The sequence below is a fragment of the Galleria mellonella genome, unplaced genomic scaffold, assembly GCF_026898425.1.
Source record: "Galleria mellonella isolate WM207_F2 unplaced genomic scaffold, CSIRO_AGI_GalMel_v1 utg424, whole genome shotgun sequence".
NCBI classification, from domain to species: Eukaryota; Metazoa; Arthropoda; class Insecta; order Lepidoptera; family Pyralidae; genus Galleria; species Galleria mellonella.
Window position 1 is genome coordinate 1,173,171 of NW_026442097.1, and position 13,191 is coordinate 1,186,361.

Below are 13,191 nucleotides of genomic sequence, written 5' to 3' on the forward strand. Positions count from 1 at the left end.
TATACGTTAAAAAAACAAGTTGACGGCTCACCTAATGGAAAATAATAATCATTGCCTGTGAACATGGAAATTATCATGCATGTCAGAAAGTAATCTATGATGCTCATGTGATCCTTTATGCGTTAATATTAAATGGACACTAATAGTATTATTAAAAGTGAACTTATGGCAACATTATTTTGACGTATCGTAATAGTAGGTTTTGTACTATAATCAGTTCACCCTGAAGATGAGTGGAATTGTGTCATGCGAAATTCGCTAAAATTCATATAACACATTCGAGTTTTACCGAAGAAAACTGTTATATCACAACATAACATAGTCCACGCCAAGAATATCACGAAGAAAATTATTTTGGATTAAAGAAAAATATAACCTACTGGTGAGTTAACTAGTAATAGATAATATAAAAAAGTGAAATTGTCTGATTTCACGTATTAAAACATTCAACGTATAACTTGCGGGCTACTTTTACGGAATTGTTATTGTACATGTTTTAAATGAATAATTAGATTCAGAACCAAACAATAAATTTACTTTGTAATATTCGAATAGGTGTTACGGTATTCTAATGTTGCAAATTTATAAAGGACTGTGATAATTTACTATCTACATTTCAAATTTCACATTTATATTTTTTTAAATTGATAAAAAAATTTGTTTTTTTTTTTACTTATCTATGCCATTATCTTATTTTAAAAATTACATTATCTATTCATCCATTCCATTTACCTAATTAGTTAACATCAACTGACCTACTCTCTGATTTACAGCTGTGACCTTCATATATTGTGTGCTTTCTAAATAACTGATTTGTTTATTTGCCTGCCAGCTATGTATTGTGTACCTAAAACACACATTTTTGTATTGATTACAAATTTCATTTCATAGATAAATAACTATTTTCTTTATTTACTTTTTAATTATTGCTTAAATGAGGTTTACTTAATAAAATATTTAATGAAATAACAATAGATAAATTAATGTATATGTAATGAACAGATCAAATAAATTAAAATATACATATATAGTGTAGCATTCTAAACATACAATAATTTCACTGCATTAGCTGATGTCACAAACAATGTGTTGTCCCATACAGTTATCAGAATAAAAACTGTCCCATCTGTCTATTGGAAGTGAACAATACATATTTTATAAAAAAATATTTATTTTTCTATCTTATTTATTTTGTTTCCTTGTTTCCATGTCCTTACAGGACACATCCCAATTCAACTTGGTACCACAAATAGCAATGGTTAGATTTTACAATAACATTTGTTATGTAAACATTCCAGCTCTTGTGCATTCCGTCAGAGAACATATAAAGAGATTCATACCTCTTTTCGAAATATTGTTTAATAAAGCAAGTGCTCTAACGAAAGGTGCATGATGGAGCAAATTTGTTTTAGCCTTAGGTATGGCAAATAACACATGACTTCTAGCACAAGTATATTTGGCTGACCCGAAAATTTTATGTTAGCCAATATTAAAAAAAAATATTTCAATCTTTCTACTTAAAACATTAATGACATATGTAATAAGCATTGAGTCCCTCCATCCCGGGGAGAAGGGATTGTTAGCAATGGAGTTTGACAGCCCCATTGCTAGCAATGTGCCCTGTCAGGTCAACCTCCACGTGGTTCCGCCTGGAAACCAGCGTGAACAATTCTTATTGAATTTGTCACGATGGGCTAACAGACTTGTTTCATCCTCATCTATCATTCTTCACTGGTGCCCCTCTGGTGTATACCGATAGTGCGGGTGGGGTTACTATTTCATTATCACCTATAAAAAAAGAAAAGTCACTCCATCCCACCATTCTCAATATGAACAGAGTGGAGTAAATTAAAAAGTGGTTAAGCTGTTTAGGAGATTAGCATGAACAAATAGTGTGACATGGGATTTTTATCTGTTACTATCAACCCATAGCCATGTAGCCATTCGTGTTTCAACCGTAAAGCAGTTGTGTTTGCATGGCTGTGTTTCGGTTTGAAGGGTGGGATATGGCAGTGGATTTACTGGGTATGGAGGAATAACACCTGAGTACTCAGGAATGGCAACGCATGGGGGGTATCATGGGTGGAACAGTATACTCTGTTATGTCCACGGTACTGCTCATGTGTATAGGCGACGGTTACCACTTTTCATCAGGTGGTCCGTCAGCTTGTTTGCCATTCTAAGTTGTATAAAAAAAAATATAAAATCCCAGCATAGAATGGGCTACCCCTTCCTTTCCTGTGAATGTCTTAAGTGGTGGCTAAGGACACTTAATGGTTAAGGAATGGGCAGCAGCGATCCTCTCAAAACATCACCAAAGCCTAACCATCATGGTTGCCAACTCGCCAGCCAAGTCGACCAACTACTGGCTACTCCCCCCATTATGGAGAGGCCTATGTTTAGAAATGGACAGTTAACAACCAATATGATTATCTACAGGGTACTGATCATGTGTATAGATGGCTTTCCATCAGGTGGGCCATCAGCTTTGCCATTCTAAATATTTTAAAAGATTCTGTACTCATTATAATGCTGCTGCTGACATTGGGTATAGTCCTTCCATTACTTCCTTCAAGAGAACACTGAAATCTCACCTTTTAAACAATAGTACATGATAATTCTATGCACTTACACATATGTATATCTATTTACTTATTTATTTATTTATTTATTCACAATTTGTGTTTGTTGTATTTACATTATTTTCACCGGTACCATTCCTGCACTGGATTACCCAAATTAAATCATTTTCTCTCTAACCACACTGGGTTGGCTGGAAGAGATCTCTTTCAGAGATAAGTCCTCCCTTGCTAACAAGTTGTTAAACTAATCGCTGTATGTATTGTTTAAGTGCAATAAAGAATATATATATTGTTAATTTAGATAATATAAGTAAAATATTAGCTACATACACATATAGATGTTTTACCTTGATTTTTTTTTTCTTTGAATGAATAACCTTGATTTCGAATGTTGCCTGCAGTGATTACCTTTCTGTGTCTATGTTACATACAGTAAATTTTTTTATTATGATTTATGAGTAGGTCTTTTATTTTTCTTTTCTTTTTTTTTTTAATGGTAATCGATCTTTATTTTTACGACTGTTTCGCCCATGATACCCCCCCATGCGTTGCCATTCCTGAGGACTCAGGTGTTATTCCTCCGTACCCAGTAAATTCACGCCATATCCCACCCTTTAAACCGAAACACAGCCATGCAAACACAACTGCTTCACGGTAGAAACACGAATGGGACAGAGGTACCCAAGCAATCGACTTTTGTACAAAGTCTCCCTCTGTTTGAGATTGTTTAATTTGCTCTTCTAATACAGTTAATTGTTTGTTATATTAATATTTATGTATTTATTTATTTATTTAATCTATTATCTATATGTTTATATTAGTGTAATTATATGTTTATAACATATCAAGTATCACTTTTTATATTTCCTCTATACAATAATGCACCGCCTACTTGTTTCTCTGTTCGCCCAATGGTCGACTGGTAGAGAACACCGTCCGGTGTTAAGTCCGCTATATGTACAAAGAATTTCACTGTGCATTGAAGTTTCAATCTATACTTATAATAAATCTGTAGAGAGGTCAATTCTGTAAATGAAATATATTTCCAAAATAACTATCAGCGGGTGATTAGTGACCGATACTGATGCCAAAAATGCAATCAGTAAAATTTTTGTATGTTCATTATAGAAACAAAAACTACTCGACGGATTTTAACGAAACTTGGTACAATTATTCTTCATGCTCCTGGGCAGGTTATAGTATACTTTTCATCACGCTACGCTCAATAGGAACAGAGCAGTGAAGGGAAATGCAGAAAATGTGCACCCGTGCGACGCCGGGACGGGCCGCTAGTAAATAAATAAATAAAAATTTAAATTGGTCCTTAAAAGAAAGATTTCGTTGCGATATGAAATTGCAATTTTTAAAGTCAGTTGTAAAAAAACCAGAATCGGAATCGGCTGCAGTGTTAATTATAAAACACTATTGAAATAGCTGCGTTTGCAAATTATGACGTAAATTTACCACGGGTGAAATGGAATAAGTGTGCTATGTTTCTCTACCATATTTTTTTTTTGATGGATGAAAATGGTATGGTAACCCTGCCTGCGCTAACGGGATACGCTGGCGGAGCACCAGTGAAGGGTGATAGATGAGAATGAAAACAGGCCAGTTAGACTATCATGATGAATTCATCAGGAATTAACCATGATAGTTTCCAGGGGAAACCTCGTGGAGGTCGACCTGGTTGGGTATATTGCTAGCAATGGCATTTTTAGTCTCCATTACTAATAATCCCTTTCCCCCTCTCTACCATATTTTTTTAATGGATGATAATGGAATTGTAACCCCGCCCGCGCTATCGGTATACACCGACGAGGCACCAGTGGAAGATGATAGGTGAGAATGAATGCAGGTTAGTTGGCCCACCATGATGAATTCGACAAGAATTAAACATGATGGCTTCCAGGGGGAACCGCGTGGAGGTCGACCTGAGAGGGCATATTGCTAGCAATGGCGCTGTACAATTCTATTACTAACAATCTCTTTGTATCTTAATTGGTAATTGTGGTGAAGATATAAACAGTAATAGAGATGTCTCCGATGTATCATAGACGTCACAGTGTATACTGTGACACCACGATGGGGTAACTCACCTGCCTTGTCATCTTCACCTGTCATCCCTCACTGGTGCCCCGCCAGTGTATACCGTTAGCGCAGGCGGGGTTACCATACCATTATCATCCACTAAAAGAAACAATCCTTTTCCTCTCAAGTAGGACAATTGGCACTCGCTCCGTATTTCGGAGAGCACGTAAAACCGTCATCCGGTAAGCCACGTCAAAGGCCAACTATTGCGGCCTAAAACACTTGACACTAGAGGGCGCCATCGTCACTCGAGTAGTACCTATTTAGTAGTAATATTTTGTTTTAATGGGTGATAATGGAATGGTAACCCCGCCCGCGCTATTGGTATACACTGATGGGGCACCAGTGAGAGATGATAGGTGATTATGAAGCAGGTCAGTTGGCACATCGTGACGAATTCAACAAGCATTAATCACGATGGTTTCCAGGGGGAACCACGTGGAGGTCGACCTGATAAGGTGTATTGCTAGCAATAGATTCATTAGACCCCTTTACTAACAATCCCTTTCCCCCCTAGTAGTAATATTTGGCAATCCTTTGTTTCTGCCTACCCCAATGATATATAGATATATCTATATTCGTACATTCATAACGCGTCACGGTTTCTACACTAGTGATGTGCCGAGTCAAGCTTATTCGAGTATTAACTCGAATAATCGAATGCCTACTCAATTTTTTTTTAATGTGTGATAATGGAATGGTAACCCCACCCGCGCTATCGGAATACACCGGCGGGGCACCAGTGAAGGATGATAGGTGTGGATGAAGCAGGTCAGTCAGTCCATCGTGACGAATTCAACAAGAATTGTTCACGATGGTTTCCAGGGGGAACCACGTGGAGATCGACCTAAAAGGGCATATTGCTGGCAATGGGGCTGTCAAACTCCATTGCCAACAATCCCTTCCCCCCCCCCCCAACCTTACTCAAATATTAATCCTTCTTTGCATGATTTTTTTATTGGTGAAATAAATCAAGGTAATACAATTCATGTTCAAAATTAAAGGGCAAATGGTTAAAAAATAAATTTGACAGCTATGTTTTTTTTTTCTTCTCCAAAGGACATTAACTTTTTTAAACAACTTAGAATGGCAAACAAGCTGATGGCCCACCTGATGGAAAGTGGTAACCGCTGCCTATAGACGTGAGCAGTACCATGGACGTAACAGAGTATACTGTTTCGCCCATGATACACCCTATGCGTTGCCCTCTGTACCCTGTAAATTCACGCCATATCCCACCCTTCAAACCGAAACACAGCCATGCAAACACAACTGCTTCACGGTAGAAACACGAATGGAACAGAAGCATCCAAGCAAACGACTTTTGTACAAAGTCTCCCTCTGATAAATAGTACCTATAGAAAAAGAAAGAAAGAAAAATATTTATTTAACGCATAATAATAATAATAACAATTACAAACAAAAACATAGTCAAATCAAAAACAAAAAAATAAATTTAAAGAAAAAGGAAACACGAAATGAGCTTGTGTAGTAAGCTAAATAGATATTATGCGACCAAAATGGTCACCACTCAGCTAAGTGTTTAGGCATTTATACATAACGTCTAAACGTGGGGGGAAAGGGATTGTTAGTAATGGAGACTGAGAATCCCATTGCTAGCAATATACCCAGCCAGGTCGACCTCCTCGCGGTTCCCCCTGGAAACTACCATGGTTGATTCCTGATGAATTCATCATGATGGGCTAACTGGCCTGTTTTCATTGTCATCTATCACCCTTCACTGGTGCTCCGCCAGCGTATCCCGTTAGCGCAGACGGGGCTACCTTACCATTTTCACCCATAAAAAACAACGTCTAAACGTTGATTTTCTCTGAAACCAACGGGAGTGGTAAATGACGGTACCGAATAGATATACCTGCTTCTTTATTACCGACGAAGCAGGTACGTAAGTACAGTTTACCTGCTAATTTTTTCATCGCTTTAAGTCCCGATAGTGTATTTAAAATATGTGTAAACATTACAAAAGTTTAAAATTAACACGTTTTTTTTAATAGGCGATAATGGAATGGTAACCCCGTCTGCGCTAACGGTATACGTTGACGGGGCACCAGTGAGGGATGATAGGTGAGGATGAAAGCAAGTCAGTTAGCCCATCGTGATGAATACATCTGGAATTCAGCACGATGGTTTCCAGGGGGAATCACGTGGAGGTCGACCTGAATTAACTAACAGTTAACTAACTTACCTGCACTAGATTACCCGCCAATTAATTATTTTCTCTCTAACTACACTGGGTTGGCTGGAAGAGATCTCTTTTAGAGATAAGCCCTCCCTTGCTAACAAGTTGTTATATATATATATATATATATATATATATATCGTCATATTAGCCTTTAAATGTCCACTGCTGAACATAAGCCTCCCTCTTAGGGGGTTTCGCCAGAAGTTGCCCCCTAACGTAAGAGGCTAAAAGGGCGAGAGATGGGCAGCAGCGTCCCTCAAACCTACCGTCCTAAACCATTATTGCGGTTGATAATCAGCCTGCCAAGAGGATATACGATCACATTCTCATCGATCATCATTCTCATCAATTCTAAGGTCAATGATTTATTTATTTAAACTTTAATGCACAGTAAAATTCTTTGTACATATAGCGGACTTAACTCCGGACGGTGTTCTCTACCAGTCGACCATTGGGCGAACAGAGAAATAAGTAGGCGGTGTATTATTGAATAGAGGAAATATAAAGTGATACTTGGTAAATTCATATAATATATTATATTCATATTCTAGTTAGTGTCTTTGGTAGATCGTATCAGTGGACCAGAGGGAGACTTTGTACAAAAGTCGATTGCTTGGGTACCTCTGTCTTATTCGTGTTTCAACCGTGAAGCAGTTGTATTTGCATGGCTGTGTTTCGGTTTGAACGGTGGGATATGGCGTGAATTTACTGGGTACAGAGGAATAACACCTGAATCCTCAGGAATGGCAACGCATGGAGGGTATCATGGGCGAAACAGTATACTCTGTTATGTCCATGGTACTGCTCATGTCTATAGGCGACGGTTACCACTTTTCATCAGGTGGGCCGTCAGCTTGTTTGCCTCTTACGTTACATCTTTATTTCTGTAACAATTATAATGACAACTGTTTATAGTGCAATAACTGCGATGCGAGACTTGGCATTCTTTTACATTTTATGTTTTCGATGGGATCCATTTTATTTGCTAATAACGTAGATAGATAGATAGATAGATAATGTATTTACATTACTTACAGCACACAAATTACAATACAAACATACACATAATACACAATAAAAGAGATAAAAGAATAAAAATAAAAAAGCACAAAACAAAATATATAAACGTAGTTTTCTACAATTTCGAGTCCTCAGATTCGAGTTGCGATTCGATTTTTTTTTTATCGTTTAGTAAAATATTCGAATATCGATGAGGCCGAGTCGAGACATCACTGCACGTAATTAATTCTTACAACGCCAACTCTTTTCCTGTTACCCCCAGGTCAGATATAGATCTTTTTGTGTGAGCCCAAAGCACAATACATTTTCATTTTGCGTCACATACATACATAATTGTGTATGTTTGCTTAGCGTATTGCGCTCATGTTGATTTTACTTGTTTGTTTGGATTCAAACGTTACTGTTTCATCTGTCACCGAGAAGCTATAATGCCAATATTTTAACCGACTTCAAAATAATTAAATTGTATTAGAAATATGCTCAATGTAATGTGTCGAGTGTTACGTTCACCAGAAATGAATTGAAAACGTGATCATGCAAACAATGCATGATCTGAACCGATACCATACAAGCACACACATCCACGCCGTACTTTGCTCGACCTACCAACTCTGCGGGATTAGGTCAACGACAGTTCATCAAAATACCTAAAAAAAACCCCACGAAACACGTCAAGACTTATACGTGTGATTTTCCCAATGAAAACGTGTAAAAATTAAAAAGTCAGCCAAGTGCGTTTTGGATTAAAGAATAATATAGTTCCGTAGATGTCGTGTTCTTGTTTGAATTTTCACCGATTTCAAAGTGAAATTTTTAATTGGACGGTTATTTGATGTTCTTTTCACGATTTGTTCATATTTTTTTTATGATCCGGATCGAAAGATCATCACTTCTCTGGTCCTTCGAGCCGGATCTTTTAACTCAAATCGTTGTATTAGGTTTTGTTGGCATACATTTCGTTCTCACTAAAAAGGTGGTGGCGCAGAAGAAGTTTCCGCATAAGGTGCCATCGAATGTTCGTCCGCGGAACCCAGAAAAGAAACAATTGTGTGTTAGATCAGAGGCATTAGCATAAATCAGTTGTCCCGCGAACGGGAGAGGCGGTGGTTGTGTCGCGAAATGAGAATGGTATCCGCCAAAGAGTCGGTTCTTATGAATGGTTACAACGACCCGGCGGATAAGTCGGGGGATAGTGATACGGATTTTGTCGTTGCCAACTTGGAAAAAGTGAGGTATGCATACCGCGGTTTTTTTCTTGATTGCCATAACAATAAACAAGTGCCACACGATCACCCCAATGGCCTGTTTTTCAACCTAGGATATGCCGTTTTATGAGGAACCGGGCGGCAACATCTGGAGGTGTAACCCAGAACACCCAGGCTTGACATAATAAGAAAAAAACGTTACTGTGTACGTAAATGGGCCAAATCGGTAATAGAACTCGGTACTTCGTCTATGCAAACCAACGTACAAATTATGAATAATAGTATGCATATATATGTTTACAATTGACTTAAATAAATCTCAATTCGATTATATTTTTATTCGATCCTAGCGGCCCGTCCCGGCTTCGCACGGGTGGACATTTTTACATTTTAAAAAGTGGCCATTAAGGCTGCACACGCGACGGATGCTTAAAAATGGAGTAACTTCTCCAGTTTTCCCAACATTTCCCTTCACTGCTCTGCTCTTATTGATCGTAGCGTGATGAAAAGTATACTATAAGCTGCCCAGGAGTATGAAGAATAATTGTACCAAGTTTCATTAAAATCCGTCGAGTAGTTTTTGTTTCTATAACGAACATACAGCATTTTTGGCATCAGTATCGATCACTAATCACCCGCTGATAGTTATTTTGGAAATATATTTCATGTACAGAATTGACCTCTCTACAGATTTATTATAAGTATAAATTTCTTATCTCTTAACTCCGTCGATTGTGGATCGGTTTGGAAAATTATTTTTTTATCTAAAAGGATATATTTACAGATTGGTCCCGTGGCAATTTTATCGGAAATGGATTCAGTAGTTTAGTTTTTAAATCAAAATAACTGGTTTTACCACAATTTAACTGTTTTTCTTTTTACGAAACACGATCTTAAATAAAGTGCGTTTTTCAAGGCACTTTCTTCCACGCACAACCACTCTTTGGAATCAACTTCCAGCAGCAGTATTTCCGAACCGATACGACAACATAACCTTCAAGAAAAGAGCATATTCCTTTTTAAAAGGCCGCCAGAACACCTGCAATGCCGCTGGTGTTGTGGGTGATCATGGGTGGTGGTAGTCACTTACCATCAAGTGAGCCGCATGCTCGTTTGCTCCCTGTGTTGTAAAAAAAATATTATATCGCTGTGTTACACGATTACGCCGCCAATTTAGAACTGATTTTCATAATTCTTTTTATAATACAAAACGGCTTGCAATGCGTAATTTAAGTTTTTTTTTTTTTTTAATTTTATACAACTTAGAATGGCAAACAAGCTGACGGTCCACCAGATGGAAAGTGGTAACCGTCGCCTATAGACATGAGCAGTACTATGGACATAACAGAGTATACTGTTTCGCCCTTGATACCCCCCCCCCCCATGCATTGCCATTACTGAGAACTAAGGTGTTATTTCTCTGTATCCTGTAAATTCACGCCATATCCCACCCTTAAAACCGAAATACAGCCATGCAAACACAGCATTCGAACCTTATTCGAATTCATTATATCTGTCGTTATACAACCTTGTTTTCTGAAATTAAATAATTTATGATTTAACAAATACTATATAGTTTTTCAACAAACAGTATCGGATAACGTTACTCTTATTGCAGCTGGTTTTTTTTTATGGGTGAAAATGGTATGGTAACCCCGCCTGCGCTAACGGGATACGCTGGCGGAGCACCAGTGAAGGGTGATAGATGAGAATGAAAACAGGCCAGTTAGCCCGTCATGATGAATTCATCAGGAATTAACCATGATAGTTTCCAGGGGAACCGCGAGGAGGTCGACCTGGTTGGGTATATTGCTAGCAATGGGATTCTCAGTCTCCATTACTAACAATCCCTTTCCCCCCTATTGCAGCTGGTTGCGACAATGACATGCGAACACACATGTCAAGCATGTGAGATTTCCAAATTTTATTGACTTTACTATAAAATTCATATACCTAGTTATGAATATTTATATTCAAGAGATAAACCACTTCGCCCTCAGACACGATTACTTCTAAGAACTCCACCACATCATACTCAGGCTTTTGGGAATTCCTTTACAGTTATATCCATTCGACTATGGAATAGTCTGCCATCCGAAATAAGGGAATCGGCAAGTATAGGCATGTTTAAGCGTCGTCTAAGAGAGCATTACTTGTCACTATGCTGACGTATTATGATTGATAGGTAAGAATAAAAAGGCAGGTCAGTTGGCCCATTGTGATGAATACACCTGGAATTCGGCACGATGGTTTCCATGGGGACCATGTGGAGGTCGACCTGACAGGGTGGATATATTGCTAGCAATGAGACTGGTAGTCTGCATTACTAATCAATCCCTTCCCCCCCAGGACAGCAACAAGTATTAATTACAATGGTTTCCAGGGGAATCGCGTGGAAGTCAATCTGGACAGGGCTTGCTAATAATAGCAATGCGGACTACCAGTCCCATTGGTAGCAATATGCCCCGTCAGGTCGAAACTAGCCTGCTCTTTCATTCTCACCTATCATCCCTCACTGGTGCCCCGCCAGCGTATCCCGTTAGCGCAGGCGGGGTTACCATTCCATTATTATACATTGGGGCGGAAAGGGATTATTAATAATGGAGACTAAGAATCCCATTGCTAGCAATATACCCAACCAGGTCGACCTCCACGCTGTTCCCCCTGGAAACCATCATGGTTAATTCCTGACGAATTCATCACGATGGGCTAACTGGCCTGTTTTCATTCTCATCTATCACCCTTCACTGGTGCTCCGCCAGCGTATCTCGTTAGCGCAGGCGGGGTTACCATACCATTTTCATCCAAAAAAAGTGTATATTGACTGGATTCAGATTTTGCACCTGAAACATTTTTTTTTTTACGAAAAATTAAAATTCAATAATCGTACGTAAGACTTGTATTAACAAGTTACCATTGACGCAAATGGTGTTATGTACCTAACACGAAAACATGAAACCGTTCACGAGTTATGTTGTTTTTTTAAACGACTTCCAATCAGAGATTCTCAATTCGTCTGTTTTATTTGTTTGCTATATTACGCTATTACGTCGTCGATTTTTCTTTTTACTACTGGTCGCCCCGTGGTCGATATTCGACCATTACATATATTGTAATTTTAGATTATATAGATAGAGCATCGAGTGTCAAAAAACGTGTCAACTTTTTGTCAGCTAACTGTCAAATTAGCTGACTCGTTGTTTTTATCAGTGTTCTATATACTTACACAGTGTATCTTGACGTATCTATATTTAATTACTTTATATATATATATATATATATATATATATATATATATATATATATATTAGCTGACTCGGCAAACGTTGTTTTATCATATACGTTATTTCTAGAACTATACATGAAAATTTATCCTACTACAATTATTATATTGGATTGCCATCTTGCAACCCTATTGCTATATAAGAATCGCGATTAAAAAACAGGGGTTGATCGTAAAAGGGTTAAAATTTGAAGTTGTATGTATTTTTCAATGCTAAATCATATTTAAAACACAATTATAAATTTTGTCAAAAAAAATATAAAAAAAATATTTAGGGGTAGGTCACCCTTATCATTGACGGGTATGAAAAATAGATGTTGGCCGATTCTCAGACCTGCCCGATATGTACACAAAATTTCATAAAAATCGGTAAAGCCGTTTCGGAGGAGTTTGGTAACAAAGACCGTGACACGAGAATTTTATACAGTGAGTGTAGAAAGTATTCGTACACCTAGGGTTGTAATAAAAAAAATACGAATTTGATAGACTTTCTTTTATTTATCTAATTTAAATCAATACTATTAAATAGTTTAACATTCCCGCACTTAGTTTATGATAATTTTTGTTTTTTAATAAAAAAAATTATACAACATAAAAATATTTTTACGTTAACTAAGCAAATAATGACAAACAAAAAGTATTCGTACACTTATAAAATTTGTAAGTAAATGAATATTAAAAAAATATTAATACTTTGTTGGACCACCGTTAGCATTGACGATAGCTTGGAGTCTCTGCGGCATCGAATCAACTAGTTTGAAAATATAAGAAGACGGTATCAATGCCCATTCTTCGCGAAGCGCAATTTTT

The 13,191-nt window shown here is 37.6% G+C and overlaps 1 protein-coding gene across 2 annotated transcripts in view; it reads left to right on the top strand.

The window, feature by feature from the left end:
• The first annotated feature begins 222 nt into the window (after positions 1-222).
• LOC113515794 (3-hydroxy-3-methylglutaryl-coenzyme A reductase) overlaps positions 223-13,191 on the top strand; it is a 33,643-nt gene continuing 20,674 nt past the window's right edge. Inside the window, exon 1 of one of the 2 annotated variants that reach the window (XM_026900083.3) lies at positions 223-382. Coding sequence is in view for 1 of the 2 variants with exons in the window: in XM_026900091.3 (XP_026755892.3) it covers positions 9,013-9,125 (113 nt within the window). In the remaining variant the exon portion in view is untranslated. Of the gene's footprint in view, positions 383-8,837; positions 9,126-13,191 lie in introns of those variants that run through there. The other variant, XM_026900091.3, reaches the window with a different exon arrangement.